The 20,599-nt window shown below is 35.2% G+C and overlaps 1 protein-coding gene across 7 annotated transcripts in view; it reads right to left on the bottom strand.

Annotated features, from left to right (window-relative positions):
- The window catches only part of DOCK7 (dedicator of cytokinesis 7), a 444,028-nt gene that overhangs the window by 301,889 nt on the left and 121,540 nt on the right, over nucleotides 1-20,599 (bottom strand). For all 7 annotated transcript variants that reach the window (XM_077149435.1, XM_077149436.1, XM_077149437.1 and 4 more), the window contains exons 6-9: nucleotides 20,301-20,513; nucleotides 17,961-18,046; nucleotides 17,270-17,336; nucleotides 16,168-16,317 (exon numbers count right to left, since the gene is read on the bottom strand). In XM_077149435.1, the coding sequence (XP_077005550.1) occupies nucleotides 16,168-16,317; nucleotides 17,270-17,336; nucleotides 17,961-18,046; nucleotides 20,301-20,513 (516 nt within the window). The remainder of the gene's footprint in view (nucleotides 1-16,167; nucleotides 16,318-17,269; nucleotides 17,337-17,960; nucleotides 18,047-20,300; nucleotides 20,514-20,599) is intronic.

Below are 20,599 nucleotides of genomic sequence, written 5' to 3'. Positions count from 1 at the left end.
ATACAAATTAACAAGACTGAAAAAGAACAAGCCAGTGAAAAGAATGTGATTACAAAGGAGTATCCACCTATCTAAATTCACTGAGTTGTATGCTTAAAATTTTTGTATTTTATGTATATTTACTTCAATTAAAAGACCTAAATATTGGGGATGGCAGCAGTCATTACTCAATAAATGGTATTGGAAAACAGGTACCTGTATGGAAATTTTAAAGTGCCAGAACCAAACCTCAATACTGTCTTCAAAATAAATTCTGAAAGTACTAAATACTGAAACATAAAAAAGAAAGTCTTCAAAGTGCAAGAGGAAAATTCAGTGAATATTTTTATAATCAAGAAGTGGCAAAATCTTTTATTAAAAATAGAAAAAATCTATTATAAAAGCATAATGGATGCACTGACTGAGAAGTGGATGCACTGAATGAGAAGTAGATTGGCGAATGATGGTGTATGCATGACTGAATATTGTACTGCTACAAAAAGGAATGAAATTGTGAGGCATGCAACAATGTGAATGAATCTGTGGGACATTTGATGAGGCAAAATAAGCCAGAAGCAAAAGAACAATTATTGTATGATCTCCTTTCGGAAACACTTATAAGAAAACAGGGGCCTAGATTGTAAGCTCTTATAGCAGACACATTAAGTCCGGAGTGAAAATTATTATTCCTGGATTTTGAGAGGCTATTTTATATATCTATAACCTGTTATTTAGAGATGAGAATGAAGCCAATCAAGTCAGATTAAGGTAATTCAGAACATAGGGGTAAGAAGATATTGCTTTTATTTTAGAACTGCACCTCCTCTTTGAGACCAAAGGAAGAAAGGTTTATTTTGTCCAGAATTTTTTCTGGAGCACATAATCTAACCCAACCTGTCTTGATAGCTCATTTGAACAACTGAAAAACAAGGAACCCAGAATAAGAATGAGGGCCTTTAATCCTGTAGAGCTTAATACAGGGCTGGATGCATCCTAGAATATATTAATTAGATAATCAAAAATTATTGGCAAAGTCCCTTGAGCGATGGGAGAAAAAATACGGAACTATTAAACTTTATCATCAGGGAATCCTGATACTATGTCTAACATTAGGGACACCCAAATCAATAGGTCATGCCCTTGATCTTGAGGTTTACTCATGTGAAGCTTATGTAAGCAGCAGAGAAGTTTAGCCTACATTTGGTATACCTAAGAGTTGTTTCTGGAGGACCTCTTTCATTGCTTAGATGTGGGCTCACTCTCTCTAAGCGAAATATTGCCCTTCCCCCTACATGGGACATGACAACCAAGGGTGAAGGCCTCCCTGGTGGCATAGGAGCTGACCCCCAGGGAAGAATCTGGCCCTGACACCGTGGAATCGATGGTTCCATCCTGACCAGAGGAGGGAAAAGAAGTGTGACTAATAAAGTATCAGTGGTTGAGAGAGTTCAAATAGAGTCAAGATGCTACTCTGGAGGTCACTCTTATGCAAGCTTCAGTTAGACCTTGCTACCTATCAGAACTTGCCAGAACCCAACCATGACCAATCCAGTTAATCCTGGAAAACACCTAGGGCAATATATAAGATTCTACAAAGGTTCGATGCACTAGGGTAACTTTTCAGAAACCTACGACCTCTAGATGGGTCCCTGAACCAGATAAGTCCTGAAACCTAGAGGCCCCAGCCTCTCTAGGACATCAGCTAGTTCCATCTCCCTACCCCATATTACTGACAGCCCCTTCCAACATGAAAAAGTTAGAATGACCGTAGCCTAAATACTCCTAAAGAGTGGGATGGAAAGATCAAAGACGATGGTAGAATTATAGGGTTTAACAAACGAATATGATTGCTAAATCATTAAATTGGTATTTCTTTTAGTCTCCAGTATCTTAGAGCAGCAAGTAGAAAAACCTAAAATTGTGGAACTGTAACTCATACCAAACTCTGAAATCTGGTCTACAACTAATTGTTGTGTTGTGCTTTGAAATTTATTGCTTTTTTGTATATATGTTATTTTTTACAAAAAGTCAATTGTGATGATAAAAAAAAATTTATTCCAGGTGGGCAATGGTGGCTCAATGGCAAAATTCTCCCCTGTCATGCTGCAGACCTGGGTTCGATTCCTGGAGCCTGCTCATGCCAAATATATAAATATATATATATGTATATATATTCTTTCTAGTCTCCTATATTCTGGAGCAGCTAGAAGGAAAAATCTGAGAGAATGGTATGATAGCCCATGACAAACTCTGGGATTTGTCCTGTGACTACTTTTTGAAGGGTGCTTTGAAGACTCGCTTTTTTCTTTCTTTGCTTTATATATTTGCTATTTTATACAATAGAAAAAAGTTAAATATATATATATATCTGTATGTACTCTAGAAAACACAGATTACCCCTTTAAACATAACTTAAATACATAATAGGACATAAAAAATCAACAATAATCCTTAAATATCATCAAATATAATTTGATCATTGTTTACTCCTTTTCTAATTATACTATAAATATGCTTTCCTTAAAAAAAGAAAAAGCATAATGACACACTAACTATGTCATATTTAAAGTCTCCATAGGGCAAGTAAATAATCCATTTGCCTACCTTAAAGACCAATAAAAAAAATCTGAAACACATTAACATTAAATTATTCAGATTATAAAGAAACTGAATAAACAACGTACACACAGGGAGAAAATAATTGAAAATCATGTATCTCATTGGGTTTTAATATTCAAAATATACAAAGAACTCTGAAAACTCCACAACAAAAAGGCAAATACAATTAAAAAATGGGAAAAGAACTTGAATAGATACTTCACCAAATGACCAATAAACCCATGAAAATATGATCAACATCATTATCATTAAGGAAATGTACATCAAAAACATGATACATCCCACACATTGGATAAAATACCAAGTATTGGGAAAGATGCAAAAAATCCTGGGAAACCTCATATATTGTCAATGGGAACGTAAACTGATGGCACTGCTATGGAAAACAATTTGGCAGTTCTTTAAAAAATTTAACATAGAATTACAATCTGACCAGGCAATTTCACACCTAGAACATATTCTAAAAAACTGAAAATTGACACTTGAATTGATAGTTTTACAACAATATTTACAGCATCATTTTTCACAACTAAAAAGTGAATGCAATCCAAGTGTCCATCACAGATGAATGGATAAACATAATGTGTTATAGACATTCAATGGAACATTACTCAACTATAAAAAGGAATGAAGTTATAATATATACTACAACATGTATGAACCTTGAAGACATCATGTTTATGAAATAAGCTAGACACAAAAGGATAAATACTGTATAATTTTACTTATATGCAATAACTAAAATAAACAAATTCATAAAGACAGAAGATAGATTACAAATTATTGGGACTGGAGTGGGGTGGGGAATAACTATTTATTGGGTACAGAGTTTGTCTGCAGTGATAAAAAAATTTTGGTAAGGGATGGGTGGTGATGACAGCACACAATATTGTGAATGTAATTAATATCACTGTATTGAATATATGAAAAAGTGGTTAAAATGTGAAATTTTGCACTATATATGGGTGCATGACCAAAATTTAATATACAACCCAAATCCTACAAATAAGAAAAATGCAAACATTTCAATATAAAATGAGCATATAAGAGTTTAGAAAGTAAACACTATGAATAAACAACAAATAGATTAAAGTATAACCAATTTCACTAGAAACTGGAAAAAAGCACACTTTAAAACAAAGATTTTTAAAATTAGATTGGAGAATATTTTCTATTTTAAAAGCATTATTTTGGAGAATAGAAATGGTGTGAAAAAATGTTTATTTAGTATCTTAATATTGCACATGTAAATTGCTAAAACAAAGTTGGTTAACAAGTATCAAAATTTCAAATGTGCCTATCTTTTCACCTAGATTCACTTCTAGGGTGGTATTTTTAGTAGCCACAAGTACAATTATATAAACATGTGTCTATTTATAATGTTTGGAAAAACATAAATACGTAAATGTTTATGCACAGGACACTGAAAAATAAATATGGTATATCCATAAAATGTAATACCATGAAACGATTTTTAAAAGATGCATATTTAAATCTGCTGACAGAGTGAGGTTTATGACATATTGTTGATTAAGGAGCAAGTTAAAAAAATGTAGAATGATCTGTATGTCTATAGATACAAAGGAATATTACTAGAGAACATTCATTAAACTGATAATACTGGTTATATTTGGCACTAAAATTATGAATAATGTTTTTATTTTCACATTTCCTTGTGATGACTCAGTATTGTTTATGAATATAAACATTCATATAGATAAAAATTCTAAAGTTACAAAAGATATTAGAGTGAAAAATTTTCCAACCAAATCCACACCCCAATCAGGATGGCATAAGATGTTGCAGGGCTCCATCCCTGTAACATCCCTGCAACATCTGTTTCTCTTGAACAACCCAATAGAAACTTCTCTTACAAAGCTCCAGAAAATAGTTAAAGGCTGCAGTAAAGAGGTGGACATTAAAGCAGTAGAACCTTGTGGTGCCAGGGCTGGCCCCTTTTCAGTAACTCACCAACTCAAAATAAACCAGCTCTCACTCCCACAATGAGTGCCTGGTCCTGGTTACAGAGAGAGTTGAATAACACATATGCACATATTCGAACACATGCACATATGTCTGACCCAATCTGCCTGGTGGCAAATTGGAGTACTCGCATGCATGCAGAAGTATTTGCATGGAGAAGGCAGTTCACAGAAGGAAGTTTGCAGTCTCTCCTATCAAAGGGAAAATAGTCAAGTTTTGCTGCTGCAGGAAAGGGACTGCTGGCTGTAGGAAATACAGTGCAGTACCTAGGGACCATAAAGAAAGTTACCCATGGGAGAAGGGTTTTCTGTATCCATAAAAACAGGGGAATTCCCAGGGTCACACATGCATGCCCATGACAAGACTCATGCATAAAAAGGAATAGGGAGGCCCCTATACCTCCAGTGGAAACTATTCTCTAAGTTCATCATACATATAAGCCCTCAAGAAGAACACTTGCAGGTCAATGTGCAGACTGGGTATGTGTTTTCTTTTTTTCCTTCTTTTATCTTTTGTCACCTCCCAGCATTTAAGGAAAACTGTCAGAACACTAACTGGGTCCAAGCTTCAGGAACAGAAAACTCAGAGTATAAATTTCTGCAATAACACATTAAAATATGAAATGTCCACATTTCAACAACAAGTAACAAATGTACAAAAAACAAGAAGTGATGGCCCAAGCAAAGATGATTAAAGCATTAGAAATCATAAATAAAGGAGGGGTTCAACAGCAGATTGGAGCAGGTGGAAGAGAGAATCATTGACTACAGATATAAGACAACCAAAATAATTTAGTCTGAGGAGTGGAGAGAAAGAAGAAAAATAAACAGAGCCTGAGGAATCTGTGCGATATCATCAAGTGTATTAAAATATAAATTGTGGGAGTCACAGAAGGAGAAGAAAGAGAGAAATGAGCAGAGAGAAAGTCAAAGAAATAATGGCTGAAAACACCCCAAATTTAATGCTAGACATGAATATAAATATCCAAGACATGCAGTGAATTCCAAATAGGGTAAAGCAAAAGAGACCCATACCATGGTATATTAAAATCAAACTGTTGAATCTGAAAGTTGTGAGAAGCAACATGTCACGTAACAAGTGAGCCTCAACGAAATGAAGCGCTATTTCTCACTGGAAACCATGAAGGCAAGAGACAGTGGATTGATAGATTTACATGGCAGACAGCAAAAAAATTGCCAACCAAGAATTTTACGCCCAACAAAACAATCTTTCAAAAATGAAGGAGTGATTAAAACATTCTGAGATAAATAAAAACTGAGGGAATAAAATAATAAATAAAAACCAGCGCTACAAAAGATGCTAAAGGAAGTTCTGCAGGTTGAAAGGAAAGCACAATAGATAACAGAGTGAAGCTACATGGAGAATTAAATGTCTCTGGTAAGGGTAAATATAAATGCCAGTATTATTGTATTTTTGGTTTGTAACTTTACTTTTTACTTCCTACAGAATCTAAAAGGCAAATGCGTAAAATGTAATGATAAGTCAGTGGTTTGGGATCCATAATGTACAAACATGCTACAAGAACTACATAGAGGTAGGGGGACAGAAGAGTATAGAAACATACTTTGTGTACACTATTGAAGATAACTGACATTAAAGCAAACGAGATTGTTATAAATTTAGGGTATTAAATTTAAGTCCCATGGTAACTACAAAGAAATAATCAGGAAATATGTAAGCTTACAGAGACAGAAATTAGTACAGATCACCAGGGGCAAGAAGCAGGGAAAGTGAGGAGATAATATAAAATGGGTTAGAATTTCCATTTGGAGAAACAGGAAAGTTTTAGTAATGGACGGTCATGAGGGTACCAGAACATAATGAATATAATTAATCTCACTTAATGGTATGCTTGGGAGAGGTTGAGATGGGAGAAAGTTGTATATATATATATATATTCCTACAGAACACACAAAAAAATGAGAAAGAACAGCTAAAGAGCAATGACAATTCAATGCAATATGATTCTGGATGGGATCAAATAAGGAAGGAGAATAGGGTCAAAAGGACTTATTGAGGTGAAGGGTTAAGGAATTAAGAGAAGGACAAACTTGACCTGAGGATGACCTGCAAGCGGGTATCTCAGGCAAAGGAACTGCAAACAGTTCCTTGAACTGTTTGAGAATAAGGAGTTCTGAATACTGGGCTGTAAATAAGGCTGGCTATTTTGCTTAAAGAATGTAACAAAATAAGTCTCAAGGCTCCCTTGTGTTTGTGCTCGTACTCAAAGCTGTTGTTTGTACAAGAAACTAAAATAAAAGGTCTTGGAGTTAACAGTGAGGCTGCTATTTGCCTGAGCGAGCAGTAGCCCGCTGGTCTCCTTTTATCCATCCATCTCACTGGTCTCATCCTTGCTCTGCAACGAACACAACATTGAGGTGCTTGAAAAATTGAAAGAACTTATCCAGAAAACCACGTGGGTCTAAAGCTTCTTTCTGAAGAAATTCTTTGATAAAATCTTCAAAATTTTGTATTGCTATGAATCTATTAAGGTTTTCTACTAACTAAATATACCCTACTTTATATACTCTAATTTCTTAAAAAAAGTTGCGGACTTGAAAGAAACCATCCAAAAGCAGTATATGCTTGATTTAATATCAAGTCTAGAATATATTGTAGTCACAAAGGACAAAAACCATTAAGAAGTTAATTTATTAAAATAACTTTTTTTTTTAAGAAAGGACATTATTCGGAAAAATTAGAATATGGTTTATAAGCTTGATATACTAGATTTCTTGCACTTGACAACTACATTTAAGGTGGATGCATAAGTATCATGTACATGGCTGTATTAAATACTCAAGGGGCATTACTTCTACAAACTACATCAAGTGTTCAGAAAATGCTGATAAATAAACAGGCAGATAAATTGACAGGTAGAATGATACAGTAAAAGTGGCAAATTATTAAAATGCATGGATGTGGTTATCCTGTAGAATAAAGGTGTGTTGGAGTGATCTGTATGGTGTATATATATTTTTTTCATTGTTCTGTAATCCTGAAAGTATTATAAAATGAAAAGTTTTAAATTAGTCAAAGAAATTAGCTTAATTTTTATAAAAATGTATAAGAATATATTCAGCAGCATCACTTAACACTAGTAAAAAAATAATATGGCCACCAGCAATAAAACAAGACAAATAAACCATGATATATATTCATATAACAAAGTATTATACAGAATAAAAACAGCAAATTGTTACATGTAAGAAACAGATGATTCCACAGTCTAATTTTTTAGGATGCCAGATATAACAGAATATATATACTATTATGATTCCTTTTCTATGAAGTTCAAAAAGAAGCAAAACTAACTTATGGCAATAATACTTTAGCAGGAGTGGGCACAAAGGAGGCTATTAGGGAACTGGTAATGTTTTATATCTTGATCTGGATGCTGATATATGACTGAATTCACTTTACGGAAATTAATGGAAGTATACATTTTGTGAACCTTACCATGTAGTATTGTTTTTAAGTAAGACAGGAAGACCAGTGGAACAAAAGATGACTCTAGAAAAAGAATCTCACAAATATAAACACTTGATTTATGGCAATCATATGAAACAGACTTCTGACAGTGAGGTACAAATGAAGATTGATTTTAACCCGCACATGTGGATGACAAAATGGCTCAGTACTATTTATTGAAAACACTGCTGTTTCCCCTACTGCTCTTGCACATCTGAGATAAATAACTTAGGGAATTCTTACATATATATTCATCCATATATGGATGGTAATCACCATTGAGCTCAAGATACATATTTTCATCACGCCGGAGAGTGAATCATAATGTTCCATGACCTCTGGAATTTAACTTTAGTATTTATAAAACTTAGGAACTGATAAGGGGCCAAGATGGCGGCTTAGCAATGTGCGCATTTTAGTTAGTCCTCCAGAACAACTACTAAATAACTAGAAACAGTACAGAACAGCTCCCGGAGTCAGGTCAGTGACAGGACACACAGCGTACCCCAGTCTGGACCAGCTGGACCGGCTGCAGGCCTCCCCAGAACCGTGAGTTCCCCAAGCCGCCAAGGCCGGCGCCACTCCCCCACAGGCTGTTTCCGAGAGGGGAAAGGAAGGCTGAGTCCAACCAAACACCAATTGTGGCATTAATTAACAAATTCTGACTACTAAAAATAGGCCCCCAGCTCAGGTGAACCTGGCCAAAGCAGAGGTCGCTCATTGGGCTAACGGGAAAAAAAAAAAAAAAGAAAAGAAACAGAGGTTTTTGTGGCTGTGTTTCTACAAAGGCTTGACAGCCTCTGGAATCAGCAACAGGATTTCTCAGGCTGCAACTGCCCCAGGCATAGGAAGACACAAGCTGCTTTCAGGGTTTGTCTCCTGCCTATGCCTTCCCCAGGGGAGGGGTGAAGCCCAACTCAAGTGGAATCCCTCCCTCAAGGATTTCAGAAACCAGGGCTGGTAATATAAAGCCATTAAAACCAGTCTAAAATCTCTCCTGTCTCCACCACGCCCCCAGCAGGAAGAATCTTCCAAAGTTAAAGGTACCACATAATCTTATGCTGGTGGGACCCGCAGGCAGACAAGGACCACATACTGGGCAGGATAAGAAAAACCGAGTCCAGAGACTTCACAGGAAAGTCTTTTAACCTATTGGGTCTCACCCTCAGGGAAAACTGACGCTTGTGATGCCTTCCCCCTGATAAGAGGCCAGTTTAGTCCGGGAAAACCAGGCTGGAGTCTATAATACCTACAAAGACCCTTCTAAGGGTGGCGGGGGGGGGGGGGCAACATAGAAGCAGGGCAAGAAACAAGAAAACGAGAACCGAAAAATTATCCTCTGTTAAACAAAACCTAAGCTAGAGGTCCAGAAAAAGCTGAACTGAATGTCAAAGAACAGAGAGACAACAAATTAATCCAGCAAGAAAACCCTAGGTAAAAGAAGTGAAAGCAATTTCCAGAATAAACTAATTAAGGTAATTAAATGTCTAGACACGAACGAAAAAATAACAAATCACACCAGGAAAATTAAAGATATGGCCCACTCAAAGGAACAAATCAATATTTCAAATGAGATACAAGAACTGAAACAATTCAGAATACACAAACACACATGGAAAACCTCATCAAAAACCAAAACAATGAATTAAGGGAGGATTTGAAGAAGGCAAGGAATGAACAAAAAGAAGAAATGGAAAGTCTGAAAAAACAAATCACAGAATTTATGGGAATGAAAGGCACAGGAGAAAAGATGAAAAAAAAATGGAAACCTACAATGGCAGATTTCAAGAGACAGAGGATAGGATTAGTGAACTGGAGGACAGAACATCTGAAATCCAAAAAGAAACAGAAACTATAGGGAAAAGAATGGAAAAATATGAGCAGAGACTCAGGGAAATGAATGATAATATGAAGCGCACAAATATACGTGTTGTGGGTGTCTCAGAAGAAGAAGAGAAGGGAAAAGGAGGAGAAAAACTAATGGAAGATATTATCACTAAAAAGTTCCCGACTCTTCTGAAAGACCTAAAATTACAGACCCAAGAAGTGCAGTGCACCCCAAAGAGAAAAGATGCAAATAGACATTCTCCAAGACACTTAATACTCAGTATGTCAGAGGTCAAAGAGAAAGAAAGGATCTTGAAAGCAGCAACAGAAAAGTAATCCATCACATACAAGGGAAACCCAATAAGACTATGTGTAGATTTCTCAGCAGAAAATCATGGAAGCGAGAAGACAGTGGGATGATATATTTAAATTACTAAAAGAGAAAAACTGTCAACCAAGAATTCTATACTCAGCAAAATTGTCCTTCAAAAATGAGGGAGAAATTAAAACATTCTCAGACAAAAAGTCACTGAGAGAATTTGTGACCAAGAGACCAGCTTTGCAAGAAATACTAAAGGGAGTACTAGGGACAGATACGAAAAGACAGAAGAGAGAGGTGTGGAGAAGAGTGTAGAAAGAAGGAAAATCAGATATGATATATTTAATACAAAAGGCAAAATGGTAGAGGAAAATATTATCCAAACAGTAATAACACTAAATGTTAATGTACTGAACTCCCCAATCAAAAGACACAGACTGGCAGAATGGATTAAAAAACGGGATCCTTCTATATGCTGTCTACAGGAAACACATCTTAGACCCAAAGATAAACATTGGTTGAAAGTGAAGGGTTGGGAAAAGATATTTCATGTAAATAACAACCAGAAAAGAGCAGGAGTAGCTATACTAATATCCAACAAATTAGACTTCAAATGTAAAACAGTTAAAAGAGACAAAGAAGGATACTATATACTAATAAAAGGCACAATTCAACAAGAAGACATAACAATCATAATTATTTATGCACAGAACCAGAATGCCCCAAAATACATGAGGTAAATAGTGCAAACACTGAAAAGGGAAACAGACACATATACCATAATAGTTGGAGACTTAAACTCCTCACTGTCATCAATGGACAGAATATCTAGACACAGGATCAATAAAGAAACAGAGAATTTGAATATTATAATAAATGAGCTAGACTTGACAGACATTTATAGGACATTACACCCCACAGCAGCAGGATACACCTTTTTCTCAAGTGCTCATGGATCATTCTCAAAGACAGACCATATGCTGGGTCACAAAGCAAGTCTCAATAAATTTAAAAAGCTTGAAATCATACACAACACTTTCTCAGATCATAAAGGAATGAAGTTGGAAATCAATAATAGGCAGAGTGTCAGAAAATTCACAAATACGTGGAGGCTCAACAACACACTCTTAAACAACCAGTGGGTCAAGGAAGAAATTACAAGAGAAATCAGTAAATATCTCGAGACAAATGAAAATGAAAACACAACATATCAAAACTTATGGGATGCAGCAAAGGCAGTGCTAAGAGGGAAATTTATTGCACTAAATGCCTATATCAAAAAAGAAGAAAAGGCAAAAATTCAGGAATTAACTGACCATTTGGAAGAACTGGAGAAAGAACAGCAAACTAACCCCAAAGCAAGCAAAAGGAAAGAAATAACAAAGATTAGAGCAGAAATAAATGAAATTCAGAACATGAAAACAATTGAGAAAAACAATAAAATCAGAAGTTGGTTCTATGAGAAAATCAATAAGATTGACGGGCCTTTTGCAAGACTGACAAAAAGAAGAGAGAGGACACAAATAAATAAGATCAGAAATGGAAGAGGAGACATAACCACTGATCCCACAGAAATAAAGGAGGTAATAACAGGATACTATGAACAACTTTATGCTAATAAATACAACAATGTAGATGAAATGGACAAGTTCCTAGAAAGGCATGAACAACCAACTTTGACTCAAGAAGAAATAGATGACCTCAACAAACCAATCACAAGTAAAGAAATTGAATCAGTAATTAAAAAGCTTCCGAAAAAGAAAAATCCAGGACCAGACGGCTTCACAAGTGAATTCTACCAAACATTCCAGAAAGAATTAGTACCAAGCCTACTCAAACTCGTTAGAAAAATTGAAGTGGAGGGATAGCTACCTAATTCATTCTATGAAGCCAACATCACCCTTATACCAAAACCAGGCAAAGATATTACAAAAAAAGAAAACTACAGACCAATCTCTCTAATGAATATAGGTGCAAAATTCCTCAACAAAATTCTAGCAAATAGAATCCAGCAACACATTAAAAGAATTATACATCATGACCAAATAGGATTCATCCCAGGTATGCAAGGATGGTTCAACATAAGACAATCAATTAATGTAATACACCATATCAACAAATTGAAGCAGAAAAATCACATGATCATCTCAATTGATGCAGAGAAGGCATTTGACAAAATTCAACACTCTTTCCTGTTGAAAACACTTCAAAGGATAGGAATACAAGGGAACTTCCTTAAAATGATAAAGGGAATATATGAAAAACCCACAGCTAATATCATCCTCAATGGGGAAAAACTGAAAATTTTCCCCCTAAGATCAGGAACAAGGCAGGGATGTCCACTATCACCACTGTCATTCAACATCGTGTTGGAAGTTCTAGCCAGAGCAATTAGACAAGAAAAAGAAATACAAGGCATCAAAATTGGAAAGGAATAAGTAAAACTATCACTGTTTGCAGATGATATGATATTATATGTCAAAAACCCTGAAAAATCCACAGCAAAACTACTAGAGCTAATAAACGAATACAGCAAAGTGGCAGGTTACAAGATCGACATTCAAAAATCTGTATTGTTTCTATACACTAGTAATGAACAATCTGAGGGGGAAATCAAGAAACGAATTCCATTTACAATTACAAACAAAAGAATAAAATACTTAGGAATAAATTTAACTAAAGAAACAAAAGACCTATACAAAGAAAACTACAAGAAATTCTTAAAAGAAATCACAGAAGACCTAAATAGATGGAAGGACATACTGTGTTCATGGATTAGAAGACTAAATATAGTTAAGATGTCAATTCTACCTAAATTGATTTACAGATTCAACCCAATACCAATCAAAATCCCAACAACTTACTTTCCAGAAATAGAAAAACCAATAAGCAAATTTATCTGGAAGGGCAGGGTGCCCCGAATTGCTAAAAGTATCTTGAGGAAAAAAAACGAAGCTGGAGGTATCACGTTGCTTGACTTTAAGGCATATTATGAAGCCACAGTGGTCAAAACAGCATGGTATTGGCATAAAGATAGATATACTGACTAATGGAATCGAATAGAGTGTTCAGATATAGACCCTCTCATCTATGGACATTTGATCTTTGATAAGGCAGTCAAGCCAACTCACCTGGGACAGAACAGTCTCCTCAATAAATGGTGCCCAGAGAAGTAGATATCCATACACAAAAGAATGAAGAGGACCCATCTCTCACACCCTTTACAAAAGTTAACTCAAAATGGATCAAAGATCTAAACATTAAGTCCACAAAACAGTTAGAGGAAAATGTAGGAAAATATCTTATAAATCTTATAATTGGAGGTGGTTTTATAGACCTTACACCCAAAGGAACAGCACTGAAGAAAGAAAGAAAGAAATGGGACTTCCTCAAAATTAAACATTTTGTGCATCAAAGAACTTCATCTAGAAAGTAAAATGACAGCCTACACAATGGGAGACAATATTTGGAAATGACATGCCAGATAAAGGTCTAGTATCCAGAATTTATAAAGAGATTGTTCAACTCAACAACAAAAAGACAGCCAATCCAATTACAAAATGGGAAAAAGACTTGAACAGACACTTCTCAGAATAGGAAATACAAATGGCCAAATGGCACATGAAGAGATGCTCAACTTCCCTGGCCATTAGAGAAATGCAAATCAAAACCACAGTGAGGTATCATCTCACCCCCACCAGAATGGCCATTATCTATAAAACAGAAAACAAGTGCTGGAGAGGATGTGGAGAAAGAGGCACACTTATTCACTGTTGGTGGGAATCTCAAATGGTGCAACCGCTGTAGAAGGCAGTTTGGCGGTTCCTCAAAAAGCTGAACACAGAATCGCCATAGGACCTGGCAATACCATTGCTAGGTATGTACGCAAAGGACATAAGGGCAAAGACACAAATGGACATTTGCACACCAATGTTTATAGCAGCATTATTTACAACTGCGAAAAGATGGAAACAGCCAAAATGTCCATCAACAGATGAGTGGCTAAACAAACTGTGGTATATACATACGATTGAATACTATGCAGCTTTAAGACAGAATAAAGTTATGAAGTATGTAACAACATGGATGGACCTTCAGAACATTATGCTGAATTAGACTAGCCAGAAACAAAAGGACAAATACTGCATGGTCTCACTGATATGAATTGACATTAGTGAATAAACTTGGAATATTTCATTGATAACAGAGACCTTCAGGAGATAGAGTAAGATATTGGGTAACTGGAGCTGAAGGGATACAGACTGTGCAGCAGGATTGAATACAAAAACTCAGAAATGGACAGCACAATACTAACTAACTGTAATACAATTATGTTAAAATACTGAATGAAGCTGTATGTGAGAATCATAGAGGGAGGAGGGCTGGGGACATAAATGAAATCAGAAAGAAAGATAGATGTTAAAGATTGATTGGTATAATCTAGGAATGCCTAGAGTGTATAATAATAGTGACTAAATGTACAAATTTTAAAAATGTTTTTGCATGAGGAAGAACAAAGGAATGTCATTATTGCAGGGTGCTGAAAATAGATGGTAATTAATATTTTAAAATGTCACCTTATGTGTGAGGCTAAAGCAAAAAATGTTTATTTGGAACAAAATTTATATTTTGACTAGTGCATTTCCTAATATAACTTATGTAGATAGTTTGATTGAACACCATAAGTACTTGGAATCTCAGGTAGGACATGAGATTTTGTTGGTTTGTCCAGAGTGATGCCCTGGTGAATCCCACAGCGATTCGATCAGTGAGTGGAAAAGTATTTGCAAAGCGTCCTTCGGGAAATGGTGAGAACAGGGAGAAATTCAACTTCCCCAAGTTGAATTCTTGATATTCTCACAAGCAGTGTGAACAACCAAAGCTATAGGCTGAGCCCCAAGTCTTGGGGTTTGTTCATATGAAACCTAACCCCAAAAAGGATAGGTCAAGTCTACTTAAAATTTAGGCCTAAGAGTCACCCCCAAGAGAGCCTCTTTTGTTGCTCAGATGTGGCCTCTCTCTCCAGCCAACACAACAAGCAATCTCACCACCCCCCCCCCCCCCCCGCGTCTACATGGGACATGACTCCCAGGGGTGTGTACCTTCCTGGCAATGTGGGACAGAAATCCTAGAATGAGCTGAGACTCAGCATGAAGGGATTAAGAAAAACTGTAGAATGAGCTGAAGACTTAGCATCAAGGGATTGAGAAAACGTTCTTGACCAAAAGGGGGAAGAGGGAAATGAGACAAAGTGTCAATGGCTGAGAGATTCCAAACACAGTCAAGCGGTTAACCTGGAGGTTATTCTTACGCATTATGTAGATATCATCTTGTTATTCAAGATGTAATGGAGAGGCTGAAGGGAACTGCCTGAAAATGTAGAGGTGTGTTCCAGTAGCCATGTTCCTTAAGGATGACTGAATAATGATACAGCTGTCACACTGTGACTGTGAGATTGTGAAAACCTTGTGTCTGGTGCTCCTTTTATCTACCTTGTCAACAAACGAGTAGAACATATGGAATAAAACTAAATAATAGGGGGAAAATGTTAAAATAAATTTAGTTTGAAATGCTAGTGATCAATGAAAGCGAGGGGTAAGAGGTACAGTAAGAATAATCTTTTTTTTTTCTTTTCTGTTTTTGTTTTATTTCTTTTTCTATTGTCTTTTTATTTCTTTTTCTGAATTAATGCAAATGTTCTAAGAAATGATGAATCTGCAACCAAGTGATGATATTGTGAATTACTGATTATATATGTTAACGTTTCATTTGGTCTGTTAATTTTTTTTAATTAATAAATAAATTTAAGAAACAAAACAAAATAAAGAATATTAAGATTAAAAAGTAAACAAAAGTAAAATCCTTGCCTATGACAAGTTTGCATTATTGCCAGGCAGACAAGTATATAGATAATTACATATAAATAAACATATTAACATTATTTTTACCTTTATTACAAGAAAAACATCCTGGGATGGATAAGTGATAGAAAAAATAGCTGATCTTGCCAGGGTGGTAATGGCAGCAGGTGGCACATGTGGACGTAACAATCCTTTCATCTGCTCAGAATTAAGGTCAAAATAAAAGTTTTCTGAAATCTAAAAAAAGAAAAAAAAAGATTCATACATTACATTTAAAAATTTGTGCTTTTTACAAAAACTTGCAAAAATCATAATTATTCAGTTTTAAAAGATTACAGATATTGCAACACTATACTTTAAGTATAGTTTATCTTATGTTTCACTGAAACCAGCTTTTATCTGTCTAAATCAAAAAAAGAAACATGCATACTTTTCGGCAAATATAATAAACAGATTCTAAAGAATCATATTATAAACTCTTTTATTATAAATGTAACATAACCTCTAATAAATAATACAGCAAATTATCACTGAGATAAGTTGCCCCAAACTAAGTTTTTAAAAAGTATATAAGCAGTATCTTAGCAGTTTGATTTAGCAAATAGAAGTTGCTAGAGAACAGTTCTATTGCAGAAAACCATAATATATGTTGACAGCAAGACACTGACGGCCTGGAAGTTTCTACAACACATTAAACTTAGAATATTAAAGAAATGCTGTATGAAATAGTGCTCTGAAAAATTCGTAAGTGTAAGAAAGATATGATAGTAAAACTAAAGGCATTAATTCAGGACAGAATATATGAAATATACATAACTTAGCTTTTAGCTAATGTGAATTTGTAAATTACACATATTCAAAATTTACTCTCATTATCATTCTCATCTTTAAATACAATTTGCCTAAAATGCTCTTTTTGTATTATCTTTTCTAGTTCTCACATTAAAGAACTACGCTTCTATTTGCTTTTGCAACACTTAAAACTGAGTAAAAGAGTAAAACTGTTTTATAAAGAGAGAAAATATTTGTCAAATCTTAATATCTTTATTTGTAAATTAAATTTCTATTTTTTGTGAAAATTACATTTTTAATAATTCTCAAAAACACTGCTTATCTTCTATAAAAGTTAAAAACAAATTTCTGAAACCTATCATTTGTGACAGGCTATGTTCAAATTATATAACCTTACCTTTTTCTTTTCCTTAACATCATATAAAGCCAAACTTGCAAAAATAGGTTCAATTTCAATTTCAAACCTTAAAAAAAAAAAGATAAAGTAACTTAAAATAAATATAACTCACATCTATGGTCACTGATTTTTCAACAAGGATGCCGAGTAGATGAACGGATAAACAAAATGTGGTAATACAAACAATGTAATACTATTCAGCCATTAAAAGGAATGAGGTTTAAAAAAAAAAGGAAAGAGGCTCTAATGTGTGGTATCTCACGGATGAATCTTGGAAAGATTATGCTAAGTGTAGTATGCCAGACACGAGAGGACAAATATTGTATGATCCATTTATATGATATATCTAGAATAAGCACATTCTTAGAGACAAAAAATACATTAGAGGTTACTAGGTACTGGGGATGGAAGAATAGGGAGTTACTACCTAATGAGTCAAGAGTTTCTGCTCTGGATGATGAAAAGCTTTTAGTAACGGAAGGTAGTGATGGTAGCAACACATTGTAAAAGCAATTAATGCCACTGAATTGTACAATTTAAAAGATGGTTAAAATGGTAAACTTTGTTTTGGTTCATCATCTCAAAAGAATACAAATACAAATATAAAAATCTACTAAGATTTTGTTACACTAGTATTCAATATATCACCTTAGAAAATTAAAGAAATACAGTAAATGAAATAAATACTCACTTCAGGGATAAACATTTTACAAGAAGTCTTTGACCAAAATGTTCTTTGGGCACATCTGGCACACTAAGCCGTTCAATTGGTTCTTCCTACAAATTGTGAAGCAACAAGAAAATAAATGGGCTCATCATATTTCTACCTTTCACAATTTATTTTTTAAGAATTTATTTTACTAAGCTTGTATTTTTAATCCTCAAAATTGAACACAGAAAAGGCCACAGAGAGAAGTCTGAGGGAGCAGTCATAAGCTGGAAGTCAATGGTACAGAAAAGCCAGGAGAGGTTGTCATGTACATCACATGTGACAGAAAAATCAAAGACCAAGTATCACTGGCAGCAAGCCCCAGAATGCCACAGTCTTCTGAAGTAAAGCACTACCTTGACGATGCCTTGATTTTGGACATCTCCTAGTCTAAAGACCATGAGCCAATAAATTCTGCTGTTTAAACAAATCCAATTTGCTTTAGCAATCAGGAAATTAAAACACCTTCTAACACTGGCATCTCTCTGAATCTCCTCTGCAGTCTCCCTCTTCCATTTTTAAAGTGGATTAGATTGGGCCCACCAAGAGAATCCAGGATAATCTCCCTATCTTAAAGTCAGCTGGTTTTCAACATTAATTCTGCAAACTTAACTCCTCTTTGCCATGTAACATAAATTCAGAACTTTCACAAGTCAGGGCATGGGAAACTTTGGGAGAGAGCATTATTCTGCCTCCTACAGGAGGTATGGAAGATCATATTCCCTTTCTTGCCATGCTCTGTATGCCGACTATACTTCCAGGTCCAGGTATGTGACTTGCTTGGCAAATGAAATGTGAGCAAGTACACAGAGTAGAGCAGAACAGAACAAAACTAAGCCAAGTTGCCTGGCCCACAGGCATTAATAAATAATATAAGAAAGAAAGAAAGGGAGTTTGTATGCAGCAAAGATGATGAATGCATATTGAAGAAGGGAGTGTTCTGGGGGAACAATACACAATCTACCCACCATTCTCCCCTGTAGCCACAAATATATACTATCTCACTGTGATGGTTTGAAGCTATACATATCCCAGAAAATAACATGTTCTTAAAGCTAATCTATTCTTGTGGCTATAAATCTATTGTGGGTGTCACAACCTTTTGACTAGTTTATTTTAGTTGAGGAGTACCCCAGGATGGGCATTTATCTTCCTACTAGAGTCCTTTAAAGGATAAAAGACAAGAAGACACAGAAAAAAACCTGGGAAAAGACAGAGAGACAGACACTAAAACAGAGAAACATGCAGAAGCTCACAGAGGACACCAATGAAGCTAGAAGCTGAAAGCAAAGAAACCCAGGAGAAAAGAGAGACCAGCAGATATCAAAGCACAAGTGCCTTCCCATGTGACAGAGGTGTCCTGGATCACCAGGAGCCTTTCTTCAGGGAACGGGCATCATCCTGTTGATGCCTTAATTTAGACATTTTTCACAGCCTAAGAACTTTAAACTTGTAGGCTAATACTTCCCCATTGTTAAAAGCCTTTAAAAAAGACTTTTCATTTTTGGTATATTGCATTTTGTCAGCTTTAGCAAACAAACACTTACAAATAGAAAACAGCAGAAACTCCTATTATGCAGTCTCAAAGATGACTCCCAATGATATTTACTTCCTGTTATTCATTACCTTATGGTGCCCCACTCTCCGTAAAATAGGGCTGATCAGTATAACCAATAAGAAGTGACAGAAGTGACAGATGACTTCTGAGGTTCAGTTTTAAAAGACATTCCAGAAACTGTGTCTTATAGCATTTGCTCTGAAGGAAGCCAACTTCCATGTCATGAAGACATAGGAAAAGCCCTATAGAGAGGTCCAAGATTGTGAGGTCCTGATGCTTTCTATCAACAGCCAACATCAATTTGCCAGTCACGTGAGTGAGACATCTTAGAGGTAGATCCTCCAGCTTTAGTCAATCCTTCCAGTGAATACATGTCCAGCTGATATAATGACTGCTAGCTCAAGAGACTGTGACCCAAAACCACCCTGCTAAGCTACTCTCAAACCCATAATCCATAGAAATTGTGAGGTAATAAATGTTTATTGTTGTTGTAAGCTGTAAAAAAAAAAAATTAACATAGAAAAGAATGACCTATTTATTCACAAACAGAAGTTTTAGGTCATACGTGTACTTAATTCACAGAATGTACCCTTTAAGGAGAATGAATTTACTACTAAGAAAAAGTATATTTCATTTACAGAAATGATAGCTATGCTTCAGTTAAGTATTATTTTCTATATTATGGTAAGTCTAGTATATATAATCCATCTCCCAAAATACCTGTCTTAGTAATCATCTGTTTCTTTATATCCAAATATCTGTACCTCATCTGGTGATGGATGCAAAGCAAAAAGTTCCTTGTGACGGTTTGATTTCCTTTGGTCATCATTTTGATGGTCAATTTCTTCATTTGGAGTTCGATCAAGTAAATTGGGAAGCAAAGCATCAGGAAGTGAATTTTTCAAATCAAAAATACTGCAGGCCCAACTACCCCTTGGGGTATCATCTATTGACATTGAACGTCTTTTAAGATCATCCTGTGATATAAAACAATAAATATAAATTAATTAATTTTAAAATTAATTACTTTTAAAATAACATCTTATAGTCACAAATATACATT

The sequence above is a fragment of the Tamandua tetradactyla genome, chromosome 2 (genome assembly GCF_023851605.1).
Source record: "Tamandua tetradactyla isolate mTamTet1 chromosome 2, mTamTet1.pri, whole genome shotgun sequence".
NCBI classification, from domain to species: Eukaryota; Metazoa; Chordata; class Mammalia; order Pilosa; family Myrmecophagidae; genus Tamandua; species Tamandua tetradactyla.
The sequence above is the reverse complement of the archived record's forward strand: the minus strand, read 5'-3'. Positions and strand labels throughout refer to the sequence as shown.